Source organism: Zalophus californianus, chromosome 11 (genome assembly GCF_009762305.2).
Source record: "Zalophus californianus isolate mZalCal1 chromosome 11, mZalCal1.pri.v2, whole genome shotgun sequence".
Taxonomy (NCBI): domain Eukaryota; kingdom Metazoa; phylum Chordata; class Mammalia; order Carnivora; family Otariidae; genus Zalophus; species Zalophus californianus.
In genome coordinates this window covers 20,199,248-20,225,279 of record NC_045605.1, presented here as the reverse complement: position 1 = coordinate 20,225,279, position 26,032 = coordinate 20,199,248, and the positions used below count along the sequence as shown (strand labels likewise).

Here is a 26,032-nt window from a genome sequence, read left to right as displayed (position 1 = left end):
AAGAGGGGTCAAGCTACAAGGCCATGAGAGTCAGCATGAGGGCACTGAGAGCCTCCTGAAGGAGAGCTGACAGGATGGAGGATGGGGGACATCAAGAATTCCAACAACTTAGCAATTTTGGAAAAATATGATTTTAACTGACAGGGTTTTCTCTTTACTGCCAAGCTCAAATTCCAAGAGATCACAGGGAGTTTCTGTTTCTCCTTGGACTAGATATCATGCAAATTCTGTGATAAACTGAAATTTAAGTGGTGTATGGAATGCCCTTCTCTGAACTTGAATAGCATTTTATTTTACCTTTTCTGGATCTTATCATGTTTTTTCAGTAAAATAAGTTCGGTGTGTTCTAGCTTATCTTTTCCAGTAGATTGTCAGACCCCTGAGAGCAAGGACCCTGCTCATATATTTCATTATTTCCCACAGGAAGAGGTTAAACACAATTATTAAGAACACCAGATTTGGAGTAAGATGGACCTAGATTTCATATGGCCTTCATAATTTAGCATCTGGTGAATTACTGCATCTCTAAAATGGGAGTGATAAAACCTAGTTCAAAGGATTTGGGAGAGAATTAAAAGGAAGTATTGTATGTGAAATGGTATTGGATTCTGGCCTGCTGGAGTCAGTACATAAGTGCTAGGGCAGGGAGAATGTTTGGTATATACAGTAAGTGCTCAATTAATGGTAAGTTATCATTTTTGCACAATACTTTGCATTTTACAGAATAGATGTTAATTGGACAAATAATGTTTCTAAAAGCCCATTCAAATATCATCAAGGGTACAAGAAAATATTCCTTTTTTTAAAAAGTTAGTTTCTAGGGTCAGACTTGCTCCAAATACTATCTTAGGAGCACCTTAGATGGGGTCCCAAGGGATCCTCTGACTTTCTACTTCTAATCAGGTCCCCAGATCCTTAAATCCAGAATAAAACTGCTCAGTCTCCTGTCACCAGATGGCACAGGTTATAGGCAAAGATGCTGTCTCCCTTCTACAAACTGGAAAACAGCCTTGGGGCAAAGCCTCCATCAGATACCACCTTCTTTAGCTCAGAACAAATTCTAAGGCACTCCAAATTCTGATCCTTCAAACAGAACAGGAGCTAAAATGGTCTGTGCTTAGTTCCTTTATCTGTGTTAGCACCACACCCATTTATCTGTCTGAACAATTGTGGATAAGAATTGGACTGAAAGGTGCATCACTGGGGCTCTAGGCTGAAGGAGGGTGAGTGACTGAGTCTGGGCTGAACTTTTCATAAGTCCCCAACCTCAGGTAGTAAAGGCTTTGGGAAAGACCACCTCCCTTTTCTGCACTGTCTGGGGTGACCACGAGGTGGAAACTCCAGGCACAGTTGGGCTGGCTCCAACCTCTGAGAGGACTCCCTCTAGATATTGGCTCCAGGTTTTATAATTTTGAACAGAAGTTGGAGTTGGAAGGACACAATAATGGACCAAAATAAAGACACGGGAGACTCCTCAGCTCATCTTTGAGACCATTCTTCCCGGCAGCATCTGCCCTCACCATGGAGAAAGGTCCATCCTCCAGAGGGTGCTCCAGTGGAAGAGTCCGTAGGGGGCCATGAGAACAGACCCACAGGCATCTTGAGAGGCCTTTCTGCTGAAGTCCAAAATCTCTCTGTGTGGATCCAGTTCTCAAGAAAGGAGGGTGACTGGGAGGAGAGAGGGGTGTCTCTGTCTCTCTCTCTCTTTTCTCTCTCTCTCCCTCTCTAAGAGACTCTTTCCCCTTGTTCCCACAGAATGCCTTTAATAAGAATGGGAGCTGAGAACTCCTCTGTGACAGAGTTTATCCTTGCAGGCTTAACCAACCAGCCGAGACTCCAGATCCCTCTCTTCTTCCTGTTTCTAGGTTCCTATGTGGTCACTGTGGTGGGGAACCTGGGCCTCATAACCCTGATTGGGCTGAATTCTCACCTACACACCCCAATGTACTTTTTCCTCTTTAACTTGTCCTTCATAGATTTCTGCTATTCCACTGTTATCACGCCCAAGATGCTGATGAGTTTTGTCTTGAGAAAGAACATCATCTCCTATGCAGGGTGTATGACTCAGCTCTTCTTCTTTCTTTTCTTTGTCATCTCTGAGTCCTTCATCCTGTCAGCAATGGCATATGACCGGTACGTCGCCATTTGTAACCCACTGGTGTACACGGCCACCATGTCTCTTCAGGTCTGCTTACTCCTCCTGTTGGGTGTCTATGTGATGGGGTTTGCTGGGGCCGTGGCCCACACAGCATGCATGGTGAGACTGACTTTCTGCGCCAACAATCTGGTTAACCACTACATGTGTGACATCCTTCCCCTTCTTGAGCGTTCTTGCACCAGCACCTATGTAAATGAGCTGGTAGTTTTTGTTGTTGTGGGCATCGATATTGGTGTGCCTACAGTTACCATCTTCATCTCTTATGCCCTCATCCTCTCCAGCATTCTCCGTATTCATTCTACCAAGGGCAGGTCCAAAGCCTTTAGCACCTGCAGCTCCCACATAATTGTAGTTTCTCTCTTCTTTGGGTCAGGGGCATTTATGTACCTCAAACCATCCTCTCTTTTACCTATGAATCAGGGGAAAGTGTCCTCCTTGTTCTACACCATTGTTGTGCCCATGCTCAACCCGCTAATCTATAGCTTGAGGAATAAGGACGTCAAAGTTGCTCTGAAGAAAACATTGAGCAAAAAACCATTCTCTTGAGAAAGGGGTAATACTTAGGAAAGGGCCTTTTCCCCTTCCTTATATGATTCAGGTTCCATTGGCTGCTTGGAAATTTTAACTCTTTCTCAAAGAAGTTCATCCTTACCATTTCATGCATCCTTTAATTTAAGAAGATTCTTAAAACTATAGGGTACTCACATTTAGTGGACCATAAGGATCATTTAATCAGTTCTCTCATATTTCTGAGAATAGATACAGGTTTATGTACCTTCTCCAAAGTCACTCAGTTATTCAGCAGCACAACTGTGACTAGGATATAGGCTTTTGATTTCTTTTTTTTTTTTTAATTTAAGTTCAATTAGCCAACATATAGTACATCATTAGTTTTTGATGTAGTGTTTAATGATTCATTAGTTGTGCATAACACCCAGTGCTCATCAGTAGGCTTTTGATTTCTAATACTAGTTACTTTCCACTATGGTTCACTTTCTTCCTTCATCAGCACTGGAAGATTTCATTTCAAATGTGAACTGATCTAGGATGTTAAGATCTGGTTCTTTCTACAGAAATTTCATGGAACTTTTCAAGGGCTAATTTTAAATACCACATTTTTGCAAAGAAGGTAGGAGGTATAAAACTTTGTTGAGATGGTCTTGGCTAAATGACCAAATTCTTGAAGAATTTTTCAGAGTACTTGGGGGAAGTATGCTAGGACCCAGACAGCAGCAAGCATGGTACCTCCTAAGACAGTGGTGTGGAGCTTCAGGGACTTGGACTTTAAAGGATTTGGTCATGCTGGCTGGATGACCTTATAGAAAATGTCAAGGTTATGAAGTACAGGATTTGGGAAATTTTTTATACACAATCACTTCCTTGTTTCAAATTGTGCTTTTAAAACCTGAGTGGAGAAGTCTGAAGCTCAGGGGTCAGCTAAAAATCTGGAGAATATTTCAGAACCATAGAGGGGTCATTGTGTTACAAGCCAGTAATTAGGTTAGTACCACACAGCAGCCAGTCAGCAGAGGAAATGACCACTGACTGTTATGGTACTGTATGTGACAGAGACTATGTGAGGTATTCTCTGTGTGCCTCTCTAGATCAACTCTCTGTTTCTTTGTACCTTACTTCAAGTCCTGGGAGGCATACCCCAATGGATCTTGTCAATGGGCTCCCTGACCCTCTGTTTTCTTCTGGTTGGGTGAAGCCAATGGCCGCATCAGGAGAGGAAATCAGAAGACGAGTGGAGCACAATATTGTGATATTTATTTCCCTGATTTCCTTCCAGTGGGCTACAGTAACTGCTCAGCGGGGAGTCTGCTTTTCCCTCTCCCTCTGCCATTCCATTTGCCGCTCCCCCTGCTTGTGCTCTCTTTCTCTCTCTCTCAACTAAATAAATGAATAAAATCTTTAAAAAAATACTCAGTGAAAGGAAGTCTTCCTTTACTCAATTTTCTGGTCCTTCTCTACCCTCTCCAGGGTCTGCCACTGTTGCTTGTTGGTTATATGTTTTAAGACAGTCTTTCTATGCACAGTATTTGTGTTAGCCAAGATGCAACAGTGAGTTCCTCAGGTCAGAGGGCTGAAAGCTATCAGCAGAAGTGGGGAGGCAGAAGGGACAGAGGAACAAGCAGGCAAGGAATATGATTTGTTTTGCAGAACCAGCAGTTCCTGACAAGGAAATGCCAGGCTAGGTGCTTCCTCTGATAGCCCCTTGCATAGGCCAGTCTGAGCTGGTTTGGAGCTGAGGACCCATGCAGAAGTCCCCCAAGCTGTCCTGAAGTTACCTTTAACTCATTATAATACTAAGATCTCTTATGGGCAGAGTTTTCCATTGTATTTTGAACATATGATGTATGCACTAGCATGTTGGCACGCCAGGCATGTGCAGTTGAACCAAAGTGCCTAAGTAATGGAATATGTATTACGTCCCTTACTGTATATGCAAGATCCCTGTCCCTGCCTCCTAATCCACTGAATAAAAGCTTCCTGTACTAACCCCACAGGAAGACAGTGCTTTGAGAGCTATCTTCCTGTCCCCTCACTTGTAACAAGTAATAAAAAGTTCTTTGCTTTCAACACTTCCTTGAATTGTGTTCAATTCAGCGCACCCCAAGTGGTGAACCTCTGGAGTTCCGTTACACCTGCACATACGTACACAATCTTGTCCTTGTTTTCAGTCTATGAGCAGCTGCTTTAAAACATATCTACCAATGAAATCTAATTTGCAAAGGAGGGAATGAGGGGTTGTTATTGGATAAATAAATGAATAAAAAAGCAGGAAAGATATATACGAAGGGTTGTGGGTAGCCAAAAAGAGGCAGAGAGAAAGACATGCTGTGAAAACAAGGGAGTGTTGGCTCTGGTTACATAAGTGTGTATCCAAGACACAGCTCACAGAATTTGTTTTTACTGATCTCTTGTTTCCAACTTGATTTTTATGATTGCATAAAATTCTAGTATATGGATGTATTATATCTCATTAACAATTTTCTACTACTGTATGTTATTTTTGTTTTCCCAAATTATAAACAATGCTTAATAGACTTATTCCATAACTCTTTGAGTTTTCCCCTAATTAGGATATATTTTTAGACAGGGAATTACTGAATGACATAAGATTATTGAATATTATTCCAAAATTCCTATTTTTTATTTTTTTTAAAGATTTTATTAATTTATTTGACAGAGAGAGACACAGCAAGAGAGGGAACACAAGCAGGGGGAGTGGGAGAGGGAGAAGCAGGCTTCCCGCTGAGCAGGGAGCCCGATGCGGGGTTCCATTCCAGGACCCTGGGATCATGACCTGAGCCGAAGGCAGACGCTTAACAACTGAGCCACCCAGGTGCCCCCCAAAATTCCTTCTTTAAAGTTTATCTCAATTTATACTCTCACTAGCAGTATAAACATACTCAGACGGCCTACTCTTGGCCAGATTCTGTACTAATAAGGGTGTCACTCATAAAAACTGAGTACCTTTAATTTTGACAGTGGTGGTGTTTGTATTACTGTCTTCTTTCGTATCTTTTATTCCTTTTTACTTCATAAACTACTTGTGGTATCTGAATGGATAAAGAAGAGAAAAGCAGGAGCAAAACTGAGAATGTTTTCTTCTGCCTTCTTTTTCTTTCTTACATATTCCCTGTAGGGGAGGGAAATAATTTTCCCTCTGTCCTTCTAGATTGTTGGCTGAGACTCCCCTGTGATAAAAGACTGATTAACAGAAGACAAACAGAACTTTAATAACATGTATACCTCCTATAAACATGGGAGATACTCAGGAAAAATGGCCCAAGCCACCACCTTAAATACCACCTCCAGCTAAAGACAAAAGAAGATGTTGGGGTGGGGGGTGGGGGAGGGTTATCACTTATGGTAATCAGGCAAAGCCCAGTAAATGAAGGTATGGTTGTTACGCAGATTTAAGTTGCTACTTTCTCCATTGATAACAGTTTCTAGAGATTTAGTCATCCCCCTCTTCTTGGTACAGAGGGGGAGACACCCTTACAAATGGAGATCTCCCTTATAAATATACATTTCCCTCACAAAGAGGCAACCACTGCCCAGTTTCCAGAGTTTCTTCTATGTCTGTTTTCTTAAAAATAATCAGATTAAGATAATCCTTATGCCAAAGAGACATATTTTGGAGTAGCAAATTCTGCTCTACTTCATCCCTTTGTTTCTTAAATGACTTTTTCTTGGCTTCATCATAACTCTGGTTATCTTTTTGATCCAGGAAAGGAAGATACTCTGGAGCTTTCCCTTTGTGATAATCTATTGTGAGGTGTCTTTCTGGAGTATCTTTCTCCCACCTCTCTTCTCTCTCAATGCTCCTGCTCTTCGTTCTCATAGTACACTGCTCTTAACCCGTTAAGTGCTGGTCAAAATGTAGGGCCACTGCTCATTTACTTTTCTGTATACACTTACACTATACATCAGACTGTAAGTTTTGTGTGAGAAGGGTCCCTGGTGTCCATTTTGATATATCCTCCACATTTTGTGGCTGTAGCAGAATCAGACTCTACATTAGATTTGTAAATCCCAACTGTCCACTCCTTTTTATGGTCAAGTATAGTGTTGTATAAAATGGTTGACTTAAGCAAACTCCAGATCACTATTTGATCGAACACTGGCTCTGAAAGCAATTTTATAAAATACCAATAATTGCGCATTCATTCTGTACTACTCTCCATTTTCACTCATATCTCAGAGACAACATACCAAAGAAAAAATTGTACAATGAAAAACATGAATCATTCATGTATGAAGCTCCCATTTCCCCCCAAATAGCAGACTAAGCCTAAAAGATTGTGTTCAAAAAGCTAATTTAGAAAAAAGTCACCAAGACCATAGCCTGATTCTTCCTTGTTGATTTTGCAGGGCACAGTACCGCTTTCCTTTTTCTTTACTGTCACAAATGAATATATTCTATATCCTGTCAGACTTACTTCTGGAGACATTTGACAATACAGTTTTCGGAACTTTGCAAGCTCCTAGTAGTTTTATTGAGGAAAATTACTACTTTTACCTTTGTAATTAAAGTTGTGGAGAGATACTTTGAAACTATGAAATGTCTTGTTCATTTTTTCACACACCAGTTTTAGCATCCATTGATAATTCTTGCCTGAAACAATATTACTCTGATGGTTGAAAAGTGGAGATTTTCTAACTCCATGAACGCTTCATTATTGTTAGTTGGCACTTTGTCAGGAAGAACCTTTCTTTCTGTATTTATCTATTCATAAACTCATTCATCTGTTTATTCATTCATATTATTGTGGACTCAAGCATTCCAATTTTATCTAATGGGTTACAATTCATTATTGTCATCGCTTATTTTGATGCTCGGTTGTCCCTTATTTATTCAGTGGGAGCCTCTTCATACTAGTTCCTATGTTCTTTTAATAATTCTCTATTAATAGATTTTGGGTACTTTGTTGCTTTACAGCAACAAAACAATATGTTTCAGGCTGATTTTGTACCTTCCCTGCCCCAGCATTGGTTTTATTTAGAGATAAATGGTGTTTAAACCAAAATATGAATGGAAGGTGGAATGACCTGTACTTAGGTAATTCTGCAAGTAGGTATTTAATGAGAGAATATTCATGTTTATAAGATATTCATTTATATGTTTTTCCCTTGAGGATACCTGTGTGTACAAGTGGTAGACCCGCCTGGTCTCTGTGAATGGGCCAATGCTCTGTGTCCCAAAGTCCATGAGCCCTGAGTGTCATTGGTGGTCCCCTTCTCACCACTTTTTACCAACTTGCATGACAGCATCCTCAGGTTCCCAGCAGTGATTGGTGAGACCCCATGAAAGGAAGAAGTGGGGCCTGGAGTGAGAGGGGGAAAAAAGTCCTGAGACTCTGTCCACACAATTTGGTTTTGATGCCATTCAGTCTAGCTTCCTTAAAGACAGGACTCCTTGTCCCATCTGCTTCCTTCCTTCACATTGTATCTTGCTTGCAGTGACTACCCTTCCCCTTTCATCCTAACTTTCCAAACTTGCATGACTTGAGAATGAAGGTGGACAAGAGTTTCACACTCAAGAGACTCATGTTCTTCAAACCCCAATAATGATATTATGGAAACTTTATGTTCTTTGGACTTTACAAACATTTAATCTTCTCTACCAGTTAAGGAACTTGCTTAAGATTGTACAGATAGTAAGTGGTGGAGTAAAGAATTGAATTTAGACTGTCTGATTCTAGAGCCCATACTCTTAACACTTGCTGCCTTCCAGAGGCTCAGTCTGTGTGTATAAGAAAAAGCACATATATTCGTCTTGTGTAATGTCCAAGTTCTTGCTGCCTTTGAGCTGGGTAAGTTCATACATTCACTTTCATTTAGAAAAATCTGCCAAAAAGATATGACAAGAGAAAGACCCTAAAGATTTTTTCTCCTTATTTGTTGCATTGAACTAATAGGGTCAGTTATATAAGTAAGTGTGGGACCTGCTGAACTCCTGTAATATGAATTGTGCAGTAATATATTTGGAAAATATTTATTTGAGGTTATATTCTAAACCTCAACCTGGTGATCTAACACATGCAGAGAATTTAATGCATGGCAGATATAGAAAGTGCTAAATAAATGTTGAACGAATCCCTAGTGAGACCTTAAAATATTAAATTATGCAGTGTCAGAAGGAGAGGAAGAGAGAGTTCCAAGCAGACTCTATGCTGAGCACAGAGCCCCATGTGGGGCTTGATCTCATGACTCTGAGATCATGAACGGAGCTGAAATCAAGAGTCGATTGCCTAACCAACTGAGCCACCCAGGTGCCCCTGCAATGTTTTGTTAATTTAATTTTAAAAATAATTTTTCTTAAATTTGCAAAAGTAATGCTCAAGTACTATAGGAGTATTTAAGGTAGAGATAAGCAAAAGATTAAAAAAAAAAATCCATGATTCTACTACCTAGAGAAAACTAGTCTTAAGATTTTAGTGTATATTCTTTCAGAATATTTTTGTGTGTGTGTAGTTGTGATGACTTAGACCATTTTGCAAAAACTATATATATACACACACACATACTATATAAATATACATATATATACTCTCTTTATATATTCTATATACTCTGCTGGTAACCTTATACTATATAAATATATATTTATATGTATATATACATACATAGAGACAGATGTGATCATGTTAAGTACAACTTTGTGACTATTTTTCAGTCTGTAACATATTGTAAACAGCTTTTCATGTGATTAAATTTTCATCAAAATCATTATTTTCAATGACTATATTCATTGTATTTAAAGCTAAAACTCGGTGGAAAGATGCAAAATGTTTCTGTTTGCTGCACAGAAAGACTTTGTTTCCTTCTTCCAAAGAGTTTTTTAACAGTGATATGTTCATCTGATGATCCTAAATTCCTTTTCTAAATTCTAAGAGTAGCTTTGTCTTTGATTTATTCTTAGTGTCAATTCTGCATATTCCTCCCACTACCTTAGTTCAGTTTTCCTGGTCTCTATCCTTCTCCTTCATCTTTTATCAAAAGTCCAACTCTAGACATTCTAACCTCATTTATGCTTTATACTTCTCCTTCCCTAGGAAAGTAGTCTCTACATCCCAGGCAGGTAAATAAAGAAGCAACCCTCTCTCTTCCCCTTTACCATCCCCATTCTAACCCAAAGGAAAGGGATAGTTTATAGGATTAATGAGAAATCGGGAGAATGAACTTACGTGGCTCAGTGTGGCTGAGCCTATGGCCCTTAGCCCCATTTCTGGTTAGGACAGGCACATTCTCAGGATTCCTATTCATCTCTTCCAACTGTAAATCTTCTCCTTCATAAGTATAAGAGAATACCAACTGTTGTCCGGCTTGGTTTAGACCTATATTCACTAATTTAGTCTGTGATGCGCCATAGGGAATTATAAGGTCCTACTGTACATCCAAGCTGGGTCTTTCAACTTTATCAGCAATAAAGTTGGAATTTTTTTTTTCTGACTTCTGTGTCTAATTTCTCAATTGGATTCTGGAGCCAGAAGTGGAAGAAAGATATTATTTATTATCACCACTAACCCTTTCCAACTATCTCCCATCCCTCCCTGCTACGTATACAATAATTCAAGTCTCAGTATCATTTGCCATTCCCCAAATTTGCAGTGCTTTTTTCCCTCTAATGGCCTTTTAATTTCTTTTTGTGATTCCTTTTGCTCAGAATGTCCTCCTGATTTTCTCTGCTGGTAACCTTCTACTTATACTCAAGCCTAATAGCAATGCATTTCTAAAACCATATCATAAAACAGATTGTATATTTCCATAGTAACAATGTAATAATTGGAGAACGCTTCTGAATAAAGATCTAGCACAAAATAACCTGTTAAGAAAACCAAAGATGTACTTTCTAGAATACCCTATAATGATTTTTTTTAGGGGAAAATCATTTCCCAAGTTTTAAAAAGTGTGCAGAAAGCTATTCCATGTATTGATTTCATATGAAATTATCAAAAGCAATAAAGTGAATATAGAGTCCATGAAAAACAGAACCCTATCATAACACTGCCCAATTTAAACAAATACTAGCTATTTAACCATTAATAAAAATAATCATTGTGTCATAAGCTTCCTTAGATGTTAAATATAATCCCTTTTTTTAATTATTATTTTTTGCTATGGCCCACATTGCATTAAAAAAGCTGGCCAGATAATTCATTGAATACTTTTCTTTTTAGCCAGCAAAGAAGTTTATTATTCATTCTACTAAACAGTGTAATGAAGCTTATTAAAAAAGAGGAGTCATTGAAGAATTGAAAGTTTTAAAAACTTCGTGTAGGAGTATGAAGAATAATCTGTGGAACTGGAAATGTTTATTCACTTATCCTCAAACCATATCCAAACATTTCCATGAAAGGGGAAAAATCATTCAAAATAGAGCAAAACTTTGAGGGAGTCTGTTAGATCCCTCTGAGAAGGTGATTTTGGTAGATGTGTCTGCAGTCATCCTGGGGATAAGAGAAATTTGTACCATAGCCTGAATGATCTCCCTGTCTCCACTCCCTGTCTACAGCTCCCTGAATGTCCAGTCCCTATTATACCAGCCACGGTTATTGACTGCAAACAGCAGAAGCTGATTCTGGTTAATTTTCGCAAAAGATGGAATTAATTGGCAAGAAATTGGGGGTAATTAACAGACTCTTAGAGCAGGCTGGGGAACCAGATTTTGGAGCCAGGCAGGATCTAGGGGGAAGCCATGTGGTGGAATCACAGCCAAGTTATACCACAGAACCATCTGGTTAGGCTGCATCGGTTGCTTCTGTTGGCACCACCAATACCCAACACGTTATCAATTGGGAGTTCTACCGTCTTTGTCTTTGCCAAAATGAAATGTAAGTTGTTCCTCTTTCTTTGTGTCACTTGTCCCAGACTTAGAGTCCTGCATGGAAACATCTCACTGGCTGAGTTGTCTTACGTTCTTTGGGGAAGTTTCACAGAAGGAGGCTGAGTCTGGTTCCAAACAAGGCTCACATGAGGCAGATTCCCAAAATAAAAGGAGTACTAATGCTGGACAGTGAATATTTCTAGTTAGTTATGTACAATTTTTGTTTATTCTAGGTATCTAGGTATATATCTAGATTATATATTGGAAAGGGCAGGAATTGTGTCTGTTTTGATTGTTGCTTTATTCTTAGAGCAAAACACAGGCCCTAGAATGTGGCAAATGCTTTCTCTATATCTACTGGACCTTCTCTATTTCTACATTTCTTAAGTTATATCTTTAATTCATAGTTTTTTTCCTATGGCTGATGCTAACTTCTGGATAATTTCTTTAGATCTACCCTCCAGTTGACCTATTAGCTCTTCACCTGCGTCTGAAAGGCTGTCTAACACATTCACAGAGTTCCTCATTTCAACTATCATGTTTTCATTCCTAAAAGCTCTATTTGATTCTTTTAAAAATCTGCCCTGTCAATTTTGATGTGGCCTTCATTACACTTTCAATTGCTCTTTTTCTTTTTGAACACATTAAATAAATTATTTTGTATTCTGTCCCTGATAAGCCTAATAATTTTGCATATCTGGTCCTGTAGCTTGTGGTTTATCATTAATGATGATTTTCATTCCTGGTGGCTTATTTTGTGTCTGGTTAGTGCTTTTCATTAAGAGTTCATGATTCCCAGATAGTTATCTGGGGGAAATTCTTTGATATCTGGAGCTAACTAGTATTTTCCAGAGAGGATATTTTTTTTTTTTTTGGTTATATTTGTAATATGATTTTTTTTTTTTTTTTTTTTTTTTGCTTGAAATGCAGAGGTTGTTAAAGTTCTCAGGGGATATTTTAGCTCTTCTCTTCCCAGAGCCAACTTAGACACATATCTTTGCTTTCTTCCTATGTGGTTTTTTTTTTTTTTTAATTTCTCTAATTTAGCCATGGACGATGTTTCCTTTTGGAGATCCAGTATTACAAATGAATAATGGTTCCAAGCTCCCAGGCTTCTAAGGTTTAGTCATGAAAGGATTTATCCTAGGATATATCTCTTATGTTCTGCATAGGCAACTCAAGTAAAACCCAACTCTGGGCCATAGGGAATCTACTAGTTCCCCAAGGGTAAACTCCAGGTCCAGTGCTGTGTACCCCTCTGAATTATTACTTTATCTTTTATCTTTTGCTCTCACAGGAATTCACTTGGTTTCTGCCACATCAAACATTAACAGATAAATGATTTTTATATTTTACCCAGAATTCTTAGTTTTGTTCTATCAGGGGAGATTTGTCTGGGTATAAAGTTTGCAAGAGTGCTGGAAATAGCTGGCCTTAATACTTATTGGATGATAAATAAATGAGTAAGTTGATTTCTACTCTAATGAACAGAGGTAATTCTTAGTCTTTCATTGCTGGGCCATTGCCACACATCTGCTAAACTGTTATTCAAGAGGGGGAAATACAGTGGATATGAAATTATGTGTACTAAAAAGAAGTATCTATTTTCTTCATAAAAATAAACCAGAAATATCTAATATGGAAACAAAAAGAAATTTTCTGAGGAGTAAGAGGGAACTGGACTAAGTAATTCAAACCTGTACTAAAAATTCCCTGGGCCATTTCCCTTAAGTATTTTCCCCTGAGGTCTATCAACTAACATACAGGTCCTAGAGGGCTTCTGCACCCCCTTAATATTGGGTAAATGACCATAAACTTGCTGTCCTGTAGTATATCTTGAGACAAGGCCGGAGGGTTCCAATATAACTGTCCTGAAGGCTAGAGGATGACAAAAGAGAAGAGTGGAAAGGGGGGAATGGGGACAGTGAGAGAGATAGAGAGGGAAGGAGGGAGGTAAAAGCTGTACCGTTTTAGGGCTGAACATTCGAAGTCACAAAGCATCCCTTCTGCCATGCTCTTTTGGTTGGAGAAATCCTAAGTCCTTGCCTAGATGCAAGGGTAGGGAACATAGATCCCATCTCTTTATTTGAGGAGTGTCAGTCCTATTGTACCAAGAACATGTGGGATGCAAGATGTGTGTGTGTGTGTGTGTGTGTGTGTGTGTGTGTGCGCGCGCGTGCACGCACACATGTGCATGCAGAGGTATGGCCATCTTTGGAAAAAACAAAACAATCTTCCATACACATGTGCATGGTATAGTTGTTATAAATAAAAAATTACATCAGAAAACATCCAACATAATGGCATAATGCAAGGCACTCTATAGTTGCTCCATATGCATTAATTCTTTTACCACTTGATTTTCTCCCTTTATATGAGAAATAAAGGGAGTTTTATTCTAAGAGACACAAGATGAATGAAAAATAAAAATGATGGTTTTTTGGGGTTGTTTTTTTTTTTTTTGCATGTGCTACCATACTGAGTTTTTAGGACAATAAATTCCTATTTTATAACTTAGGGAATTATGGCTCAAAGATTCTTAGTAATTTTAGTGTTGAAATAGTTTGTCAGGATGATTTATTAAAATATTGTTTTTGTTCTCAATTTGTTTTAAGTTAACATTTAAGTGTAACATAAGGATATCGTGTGATAAATTTTTACAAATTGAACACATCTATGTAATCAGCACCCCATCAGAAACAGAACATTGTCAACAACCCTGAAGCATCCTTCATATCCCTTTCCAGTCACTAGCCTCTGACAGACCAAGTATGAATAACTGCTATCTGACTTCTAACATCACAGATTAGTTTCCTTATTTTTGAAATTCATATAAATGGAATCATAAAGTATGTACTCTTTTGTGCTTGGCTTCTTTTGCTTCACAATAGGTTTGTGATCTTTATGCTATTAACTTTCATGGCTATATGGAATTCTATTTTATTAATATCAATTTATTATCCAGTCTATAGTTGATTGACATATGGGTTGTTTTCAGTTCTTGGTTATTATGTATAATGGTGCTATGAAACTTCTTGTCTTTATTTATTTTTTTAAAGATTTTATTTATTTGACAGAGAGAGACACAGTGAGAGAGGGAATACAAGCAGGGGGAGTGGGAGAGGGAGAAGCAGGCTTCCCACTGAGCAGGGAGCCTGATGAGGGGCTTGATCGCAGGACCCTGGGATCGTGACCTGAGCCGAAGGCAGACGCTTAACGACTGAGCCACCCAGGCGCCCCCACTTCTTGTGTTTAGATAGCATGTGTACTTATTTTTATTGGGTATGCACCTAGGAGTAGAATTGACATATGTAAATGTCCAAATTTGTTAAATATTACTAATCAATTTATTGTACCATAAACAATGATATTCAACAATGTTGTACCATTATACCAATGGTTACAATGTAAAATTGTACCAATGTTTAATCCTTGTACCTACATAATTCTTCTCTCTATTCCCATTCCACCTATGTTAGGCAGGTAGCTAGGGTTTGTATTTCTTTGCTTTAGAGTTTTTGGCTAGGTATAAATCAGAAACAGCTTGCAGCAAGTGCCCTTCCCATTTTTGAAAATAAATCTACTGAAGATATAATACTGGTTGGTTAGGAGGAGTAGGTTCAGTTAAGGAGAACTTTGAGGGCAAGGAGGGTAAAAGACAGAGAGATACTCCCTCAGTCAGAATGGGGATGGAGGTCAGTGGGTCTAGGAGAAGTAGGGACCAGAGGACCTGATAGCTGCTTATGCTCTTTTTAGTAGGGTGACCATATAATTTCTTATCCAAATCCAGACACTTTTGAGAGTGAGTGTACTATTAATAATTATACAGGGATAATAGATGTAAATCAAAACTATTCCAGGAAAACTGGGATTATTTTAGGCAGCTTCAGTTAACTTACAAATGCAGTTGCTTACATGCCTTTGAATGTTTCTTAAAATATTCATGTAGCAGATCATATGGAGAGCAGCTTTATCATCCGGAGAATGACAGGATTAAAACATTTAGGTACATCTCCTGTTAATCTCAGCCTGCATACATCCATAGAGTAACTTTATACAGGTGTATGTGTGTGCTTCCTTGCATATGTGTTGTTATATTTTAATCTCCTTATATATAGCAAAGGCGTGTCTGTGGCCCTTAATAGAGCTGAGGGTAGGTGGTGTTTGTGGTGGTGTCTCCACTGTTCTGAGCAGCTCAGGCTGTTAGAAACATTTTGTCTGAGGTGCTCTCTGTAGTATCTACATAGCAAAAGTCCCTTGGAATATTTGGAAATGGTGGCTAACATAAATTTTAGGCCATTTTCCTTTAAAGTCGAGCTTAAGTGCCAAGAGTTAATGGAGAAGAAAAATAAGCCCCCACACTCAGCCGCGAATGGCATGAAATCCCTGGAGTAATAGGGAAGTTTGAGTAGAACACCCAAGTCCCAAGATGCTAGGTAATCCAGACTATAAACAAAGATGGTGCAATTCCTTCCTTATAGAAACAAGTCTCTGAGAAATTCCCAGGGGAAACTGTGTCTAAGCAGACCCCTGAGATCATCAAGTAGCATAAACTTCTCTGTGATATGCCAGCTGGGGTTCTGGTAAAAATGAGAGTTGTTGTTTTTTTTTTTTTTTCTCCTGAAGTTGGTGTAGACCATCTGGGAAAATCCACAAACAGAAATCTTAGTCTATTCCCAGAGCACCTTGGTGACTGGGGTCTGTAAAAGGTCTGATTCTCAGCACTGAGGGAATCAGAAGAGTTAAACACTAGAGGCTGCCTGCTTTATGTATGAACACTATTTTCTCCTTTGGGCTAATGGAAAAACAAGATTGCATAAGGTCCAGCACTGAGTGGGGACAGGGAGAAGGAAGGTAAATGTCTGAATCCCATCTTCCCTGATGGCCTTCTTTTAAACCCACAACTAAGACATCTAGAATATATTGATCCCTTCCCTGCTCTCAACACTGACTTTAATGTGAGATGGCGTGAGGGGCTTAGAGGAAGAAGGTAGGGTGTGTAGAGACAGTAGGGGACACTCTTGGCTTTCTCTCCAGAGTGGGAAAGGGAGGCAGAGAATGGGTGGAGACAATGGGGGACGTGAGAGCTCCTTTCTCTCAGAGCCTAAGGCTGTGGGCTCAGGTTGTATTCCTGGCTCTTGGGGTGTCCTTCTGATAGTTCTTGGACAATCAATGCAGGTATTTCACCTCCTCACCTCTCAAGAGGGACAGAATTCTTGTGCCCAAGAACACACTCTAGCCCAGGGGAGCTGAGATATAATCACAGGAACATTGTCAACAACTTGACTAGGGGAGGGGGCATAGATGAGAAAAGAGAGTGAAAAGGTAGGACATCATGCACTGGCTCATATTCTAGAGCCTTCTTCCATCAGTCATGCTTGTGCCTATTATCAATCTATGTGTTTTATCACTTGTTTCTACAGAGAGCTCCCTGGAAGAGAACGCCTCTGAGAAACAACTCTTCAGTGACTGAGCTTATCCTAGTGGCATTATCAGAACAACCAGAACTCCAGCTACGCCTCTTCCTCCTGTTCTTAGGGATCTATGTGTTTACTGTGGTGGGCAACTTGGGCTTGATCACCTTATCTGGGCTGAATCCTAGCCTTCACACTTTTTCCTCTTCAACTTGTCTTTTATAGATCTCTGTTATGCCTGTGTGTTTACCCCCAAAATGCTGAATGATTTTGTGTCAGAAAATGTAATCTCTTATGTGGGATGCATGACTCAACTACTTTTCTTTTGTTTCTTTGTCAATTCTGAATGCTATGTGTTGGTATCAATGGCCTATGATCGCTATGTGGCTATCTGCAACTCTCTGATGTACACGGTCACCATGTCCCCTCAGGTCTGTTCTCTGTTGATGTTTGGTTCATACGTGATAGGGTTTGCTGGAGCCACAGCCCACACTGGAAGCATGCTGAGACTGACCTTCTGTAATTCCAACATCATCCACCATTATCTGTATGAAGCTCTCCCTCTCTTGCAGCTCTCCTGCACCAGCACCCATGTCAATGAGCTGGTATTTTTTATTGTTGTGGGAGTTGTCATTTCAATATCTGGTATCAGCATCTTCATCTCTTATGCCTTGATTCTCTCTAATATCTTCCATATTCCTTCTGTTGAGGGCAGGTCCAAAGCCTTTAGCACATGCGGCTCCCACATAATTGCTGTTGCTTTGTTTTTTGGATCAGGGGCATATACCTATTTAACAACCTCTTTTCCTGGATCTATGGACCAGAATAAATTTGCCTCAGTCTTTTATACCAACGTGGTTCCCATGCTTAACTACAGGTTGAGGAATAAGGATGTGAAATTCGCCCTGGGTAAAACCCTGAGAAGAGTGCTCTTCTGATGGTTCTGTTGGTATCACTTAATTACTGGTAAGCATCATACTCAAGTATCTTTTTATTTACAGGTGCAGAACTTTCCATCTTTTTTCTCAAGTAGGGGCTTCTCTCCACTTTACAAATTGGAAGTCTCTTGCTTATACTCTTCTTGAGGATTATACCATTTTGTACTACTTAAATTGGTCCATTGCATGCAATTTAACATCTATTAAGTGTCCACTGTTTATGAGACTCTACACTATGCCCAAGAGATGAGTAATATGAGGCTCCAGGCCTTCTGTCCTTTCCTTGGTAGGCTAAATGGGTTTGTCCAAGCAACATTTCTGGCTGGGAAAGGGAGCAAGTAACGCTAAAGAGGGTCCAAGAAAGTGAATTTGTTTTCTTCAGTTATGGAGACAGCTTTACCGAAGACCAAATGTAGATACCTTGGTGCCATAAGTAAGATAGTCTCCCAGCTTCTTGAGAGAGATCATAAATCATCTCATATCCATACATGTACACACAAGAGAAGGCCTTGCACAAGAGTTCTTTACACAGTTTGAAATGTAAAGATAAATCAAAATGAAAATCTTTCATTTCCAAGTTTCAGAACTCTTAGGGCTTGGAATGTAACCACGGCGTAGGCGGTTTTGTAATTGGGCCAATTTCTTGGGCTCTGTATGCTAAGGCTGAAAGCAAGAACAAAGGAGAAATTCCATGGATTTATGTGATTATGTCAATTGCTACCTCTATCCTGCCCTGGAGATACTGTGTACATTATGGGGCATTTAGGAAAATTCTTTTATTCTTTAAAGTAGGTTTAGATTTTATTGTCTCTAAGAATATGTGTATGTAGGTATGTATGTGTGTGTGTGTGTATTACAGTTAAGTACTAGAGAGTCAGGAAGAAAGAGGAGTCATATTACACTTTTTACTTGCAGGGAAACTTGGAAGTGATCCAGATTTTGAGTGCAGGAGTCCACTCTGTACTACTCTGCTGAAGATTGTGCTATTCTATATCTAATAGTTCAGATTTCAAGGAATACACCCTCATAAACTGCCCTGAGTGTAGGCAGGAAGGTGAATCTCAGGCCAGACCAACCCATGTGCAGAGATGGGAGGATGGAGACACAGTGTGGCCAGAATAATGGGGCTGAGTAAGGGCTAGAACTTGGAGTGTCTTTGAGAAGACTCTCTGTGAAGAATATTTGGTACTTTTCTTCAGGATATGGGAAGAGTCATATAAAGTACTGAGTTGAGGTACTTTGCTTTGCTTATATTCCTCACTCTTCCATAAAATCAGATAGTTGTACAATGTGTGTTGGTATGAGAAACAAGGCAGCAAAGAGCAGTTAATTCTTCACATTTACCTCTCCGCTGACACTCATGTGGAAGCAGCAGCGTCATACTGAGAAGAAAGGTAGCTCAAGTGTTCCACATCTTGGCCAGAAGAAAGACATACTGAGATGGAGCTGAGAGCAGAATAAAAAAGCAATGCGGTATGGAACTAACTAAAGAGGAGACATAAGACAAATCTATTTTCTTCAAATATGCTAAAGAGAGGAGATCTTGAAACAAGGTGGAAAAATCCGATAGATACTTGGATTATACCTAGATTATGATAATCATATGTAACATTTACTGAGTATAAACCATATGTTTGGGTACTTCTGAGGCCTTACATACATTAAAGTCATTGGAATTGTATTAATGCCATACTGAACAACTGCTTGTCGGTCCTTTGGGCTTAGCTAACTTCTACCCTCTAGAGGACTGTCTGTGTCTGTGTATGTGGGGATCTTGGCGATATTAGGAAAGAATCAAGAATAGGGCAAGATAACAGAAGTATACTATGATACAAAGAAAAAATTACCATTTTGAGTAGGAACAAGGAATAAATCAGAACCATAAGGATATGAATGAAAAGGAATAATTATGAAAAAAATGCACAAAATCCCCCAAATATCCTTCCTTACACTCATTACATACTGGCATTGGGGTGAGTAAAGGTGAAAACATAAGTTTGACTTATTGAGACATGGGCTTGGATCTTTCGGAAAGCAGTCCCTTTGAAGATCTGAAATGAAAAACCTCAGAAGTACTTTTCCTGGTTCTTGCAATAGCCAGATAAGAGACATTTATTGCTCCTACAGGAAAGATGACATTTTGTAAATTCCAAAGACCTTCACTCTTCTCACAAACAAGGATAAATCATCTTTTGGTCCTTTTAGGTCAGTGTTGAGGAACTGCTGGTTCTCAGTGGTCAGCAACCAGGAACACGTTTGGGAGCGTCTGCTTTACAGTAACTGAGAGACCTTATTTAATACTCTGTGTCAGATGTCCTCAAGTGAATCCCTCTGCCACAGTAGCAAAATGCTGCCACCTGATCACATCATGACATTTTGATTTTCAGCAAAAGAAGTTTTCCCCTTTAAGAAGCACTGTTAAAGTTGGGATTCCTCTCGGTCCAGTCCTTGGTCCACTTGGTCCACTTCTCTTCTTGGTTCTTCCTGAGGCATCTCTCCAGCTTCTCTGGCCAAGAACTATTTACTTTATGGTGACTCTTAAATCCCTAACTCTGGTTTTGATCTATGATTATAATCTTTAATCTGTTTTAAATTAGAAATATAAAACTATTATCAATGTTGATGTCCAAATAGAATTATGTAATGATTAGGTGGCAAAATAGTTTCAGAGTATAAAAAAGAATAAGCTGTTCTTGATATCTACACATTCTCTACAGTCTAAACAGGTGGGGGAGCACAGAGATAAGTGATAGACACCAAGTAGCAGGAGTGAGAGTCCAAGGAGTACCTCTGGGTAGAGCTTGGGAGGGATAGGTCAGGTGTTTCTCTATATTCTGTGGAGCAGATGGGAGGATATCTGTGACTATGGTTCATTTCTGGCCCTCAGCCCATGTATTAGATAGAAGAACATATTACCTCTCTTCCCTCACACTTCCATAAATGAAATCAGTAATTTACAAAATTGCTTCAGCTGCTAATAACATGAGTCTGACTGCAGTGGCTTAAACTCATAAGGATTTGTTTTTCTCTAACATAAAAGGCATCTAGAATAGTAGGCAGTCCAAGGATGATATGGCAGTGTGAGTCAGCAAGGACTCAGACTCTCTCTTCTCTTCTCAGTAGTGACTTCATTCTCACCGATGCATCATGGGTTCCATATGGCTATTAGAGCTTCCGTGTCCACATTCTGAGCAGCAAGAAGATACAAGGACAAAGAAAGGCAGAGGATGCTTTACCTACTCAATGAGTGATCTCCACTGACATCACCCCCTACTTACAAGGGAGACAGCGCAACTTAGCATTTAACTTCAGGACATTGCCATCCTGGAAAAACATTAGGATTTTGTTACTAATTAAGAAGGAGGAAATGGCTGGGCACCTGGGTGGCTCAGTTGGTTAAGTGACTGCCTTCGGCTCAGCTCATGATCCTGGAGTCCCGGGATCGAGTCCCGCATCGGGCTCCCTGCTCGGCAGAGAGTCTGCTTCGCCCTCTGACCCTCCCCCCTCTCATGTGCTCTCTCTCTCTCATTTTCTCTCTCTCAAATAAATAAATAAAATCTTAAAAAAAAAAAAGAAGGAGGAAATGGCTATTGGTTGGCAATTAGCAACCTCTACCAAAGAACAGAATTGGTTCCACTTGCCAGGAGGGAACAGTTAAGAACTGAGCACTTTCCACCCCTATTTTTGCTTTCTTACTTGCTGTACTCTATGAGAGGAAGATCGATTAATCTGACAAATAAGATGGGAAAAGAGACAAATTGGGCATGGATGGAACTGGACCCAGTCTCTTCATTACTGACCTGTTGGTATTGAATTAAGACAAAATCTTGACAAGGACAAGCCAGAGCTGTGCTATTTCATTTCCAAGTCCTCCTCCTATATCTTATTGGGTGAAGTTAGAGTCCAAGTTCTGGGAGGGAGGTTTGAGTCCTGACATATTTCCCCAATTAGCTTTGCTATTAATAAAGTTTGCAGTATTTTGATCCTCTTTTGGCTCCTTGTACTTCCTCACTAGTTAGATCTCAGAGGGCAGGAAGAATGAGTGATTACTATTGCTAAATCTCCCACATGATGGTTATCTTTGCATAAAGGACTTCCGGGAACCAAAGCTCTCATTTTTGTATGCTTCAAGATGCTCCCCCTTGATCTGTAGTGGGTTACTGGAAACTGTAGGGGAGGAACAAAATCCCCTCTATCCATCTTAGATTCCTTGACTTGGGCCCTAAAAATTAGAGAGAAAAAAAAAACAGACTAAAAAGAAAAACAGAAGTGTGTGTATTAACATGTGCATCCTGCATTCATACAGGAGTTCTCAGTGATGGGTGGTTAGAACTTGGGCTTAAATAGTATCTTAAAAAAAAGAATAATAAATTTGTAGGTAAGTGACAAGACAAAAGAAAAGGGCTTTGAGCTCTAGGGGTGGCAAACTGTGGAAAAATATGGGGGAAAACTAATGGATGGTAAGGACTAGTTAGTAAGGTTTGTTATGTAATTCTGTTGGTGAGGTCTCTGTGTTGAGAAGTGTCGAGAGTTGTCTCCAGTGATTAACTTCTGTCCTTCCTGGTAGGGAGAGAAGGGGAAACACCTTTACAAATTTATGTCTTGCTTTTAGGTAAATAGAGGAAAGGCAGAGAGTTTTTCTTGTATCTACTTTTTCTTAAAATTGCCTTCAGCTCAAAATAATCCTTATGCCAAGAGTGTTATATTTGGGAGTGGCATATTCTGCTACCCTTCAAAATCATACCAAGAACAAAGTTCCTAAGAATATACAAAATGCAACCCAAATAGGGCCATGGATAGAGGGACTCACTGAAAGCTAACAGGGACATTTGACAAGAAAAATTAGGCTAAAGAATCCATAATATCACAGAGCAGTGAGAAGATTTGCTTATCTTATAAAATTTGCCCAACCATTTATGAGTTCAACATATATGCACTAAATTCTTACTAAGCTACAGGTGAAGAGTTCAAGATTTCACTTTATGGGATCATTAGGACTTGAAACTGCCTCGTGTTTCCCTTAACATGCACAACCATGTGCCGTAATAGATAAATAAACTGAAGTGGTAGTAATTGATACAGCTTTCTGAAATTGAGAATCTTAAATTAGAACATTTGCCTAATTAGAACAATTTGATATCTCCTTGGAGGTAAGACAAGAGTATCTACAAGCTGACAAACAAAATGAAAAAGTATATTTAAGAGTGTGAAGTAAACACTACAAAATAATTTATTATTGACTAAAACTGGATGGCAGAAAAGGACAGGGGACAGGAAGTGGAAATGTGTTAGTTGTATCATTAATCATCGTAGGGATAAAGAGTTTTATATAAAGTTGTAATTATAAAAGCATGCATCAGAGTTTCACACACATAAAGAGGAAGGAAAGCAAACCATCTAGTGAATGACTAAAATAATATAAATATAAAATATGAAGTCATAACATATTATGACAGATTTAAGGCAAATATATATTATATAAATAAATGTAAATGTCCTAACCTCTCTATTAATAGAAAAAGACTTGGGCTGAATCAATAAGCAAAATACAACTCCATGTTGCATATAAATCAAGTGATTCAAAAAGGTTAAAAATAAAATGGTGGCCAAGTGAATGCAAATGAATAAACAAATAAACAATATAGATATCAATTAGAATGGAAATCAGGCCAGGAATGCTAAGTAGGAACACTTTATAATGTTATAAAGTACAGTTAACAATGTTTGTGTAAGAGTTGTGACTTTCCATGAACCAAATAGTAAAACATCAGGAACCGTAAGAAAAAAATATATTGGTGGAAGGAAACTTTAAATTGCTTTCTCAGTTTATGGCAAAACAAGTTTATAGAAAAAGAAAAAGATAGAAAATCCTATGTCTAAATAAGATAATCAGTTAGATAAATCTAATTGATATATGTCATTTCCATGCTATAAGTAAATTTAATATATATGTGTATATGTACGTGTGTGTGTGTGTGTGTGTGTGCGCGCGCGCGCGCGCGCAGTTCTGTGTCCTAGAAATTAGAAATACAACTTATTGTGAAAAGGACAAGACAGTCACATAAACTGAATAGATATTAGGTCATAAAAGCAAACCTCAATAAATTTCATGTATTGGAAATAGTACCAAAAATATTTTCTGATCACTGTGCAATAAAACTAAAACTTAAATATATAACTGGAACACAAAATCCTCTATTACCTGGCTATTACAAACTCTATTTAAAGCTACCTGTAGGTGAAAGAAAACACACAAAATTGCAAACGATCCAGGGGTTCCTGGTGGTTCATTTGGTTAAGTGCCTGACTCTTGGTTTTGGCTCAGGTCATGATCTTGTGGTTGTAGGATCCAGCCCTACATTGGGCTCTGTGCTCAGTGTGGAGTCTGCTTCAGATTCTCTCTCCCTCTCCCTCTCATTATCTCTTGCTCAAATAAATAAATAAATAAATAAAATCTTTAAAAAAATTGCAAACTCTTTAGAAGAGGAATATGAAAAGGAACATTTTACAACTTATGGAATATGTACAGCTAAAGCAGAAAAATGGCTCACAACCTTAAATACTGTATCAATAAACAGAACAATGAAAATAAATGAATTAAGCATTTAATATGTCAGGAATATAAGCATAATAAATTAAATAAGAATAGAGGGTAGGAATTAATAAAGTTAAAATCAGAAATTATTGAATTGGAAAACACAATAGCAGAAGGAATACATAAATTCAATAGTGGGTTCTTTGCAAAACTGATACAATAGATCAACTTTTATCTATTCTGATTCAGAAAAAAAGGGAGGGAGAACAAATACAAAAATGAAGAAAGAAGGGGGAAGTAGAAATAGAGGAAATAAAAAACTCCCAAATAAACTACTTTGTTTCAGCTCTATTCAAATGAATTAAGAAGCCTGGATGAAATAGACCATTTCTGAGGAAAATATAATTTAATAAAACATGCTGAAACTTTTTTTTTAAGATTTTATTTATTCATTTGTGAGAGAGACAGAGAGAGAACAAGCTGGGGGAGAGGCAGAGGGAGAGGGAGAAGCAGATTCCCTGCTGAGCAAGGAGCCCGATGCAGGACTCGATCCCAGGACCCCAGGATCATGACCCGAGCCAAAGGCAGACGCTTAACCATCTGAGCCACCCAGGCGCCCAAAACATGCTGAAACATATAGAAAATACACAGTTCAATTCCATAGGACAAATACAGAAAGTTGTCAAAGAGTTACAAAAATTCCCACACCCAAATGGTTTCACAGAAGAATTTAGCCTAAGACAAATAGTTCCTATACTATTTAAACTGATCCAAAGACTAGAAAAAGAAGAAAGTTTCTAAAATTATTTTTATGAGATGAGCATAACATTGATGCCAAAATCTGGCAAGACTGCATACAAAATAGGAAACTACAGACCAATCTTACTTATGAAAATCAATTAAAAAAATCCTAAATAACTCTAGAAACTACAGAACACTTATGAAAGAAATCGAGGAAGACACGAAGAGATGGAAAAATATTCCATGCTCGTGGATTGGAAGAATAAACATTGTTAAAATGTCTATGCTGCCCAGAGCAATCTACACTTTCAATGCAATCCCTATCAAAATACTGTTGACATTTTTCACAGAGCTGGAATAAATAATCTTAAAATTTGTATGGAATCAGAAAAGATCCTGAATCACCAGGGGAATGTTGAAAAAGAAAACCAAAGCTGGGGCATCACGATGACTGACTTCAAGCTATGTTACAAAGCTGTGATCATCAAGACAGCATGGTATTGGCACAAAAACAGACACATAGATCAATGGAACAGAATAGAGAGCCCAGAGATGGTCTTCAACTCTATGGTCAACTAATCGTCAACAAATCAGGAAAGAATATCTAATGGAAAAAATACAGTCTCTTCAATAAATGGTGCTGGCAAAATTGTACAGCCATAGGCAGAAGAATGAAACTGGACCATTTTCTTACACCATACACAAAGATAAACTCAAAATGAATGAAAGACCTCAAATGTGAGACAGGAATCCATCAAAATCCTAGAGGAGAACATAGGCTCAATAACCTCTTTGACATCGGCCACAGCAACCTCTTTCAAGACACGTCTCTAAAGGCAAGGGAAACAAAAGCAAAAATGAACTTTTGGGACTTCATCAAGATAAAAAGCTTCTGCACAGCAAAGG

The 26,032-nt window shown here is 38.7% G+C and overlaps 2 protein-coding genes across 2 annotated transcripts; both read left to right on the top strand.

Moving 5' to 3' along the window:
* The first annotated feature begins 1,756 nt into the window (after positions 1-1,756).
* Positions 1,757-2,704, top strand: LOC113915192 (olfactory receptor 145). The gene has a single exon (XM_027580993.1). The coding sequence runs from the start codon at positions 1,757-1,759 to the stop codon at positions 2,702-2,704; it is 948 nt and encodes a 315-aa protein (XP_027436794.1).
* Positions 2,705-16,802: 14,098 nt separating this feature from the next.
* LOC113915191 (olfactory receptor 8B4-like) lies at positions 16,803-17,850 on the top strand. The gene is given in 3 exon segments (XM_027580992.1): positions 16,803-16,830; positions 16,833-17,105; positions 17,108-17,850. Coding segments are annotated over 3 exon segments (1,044 nt in total).
* The last annotated feature ends 8,182 nt before the right edge of the window (positions 17,851-26,032 follow it).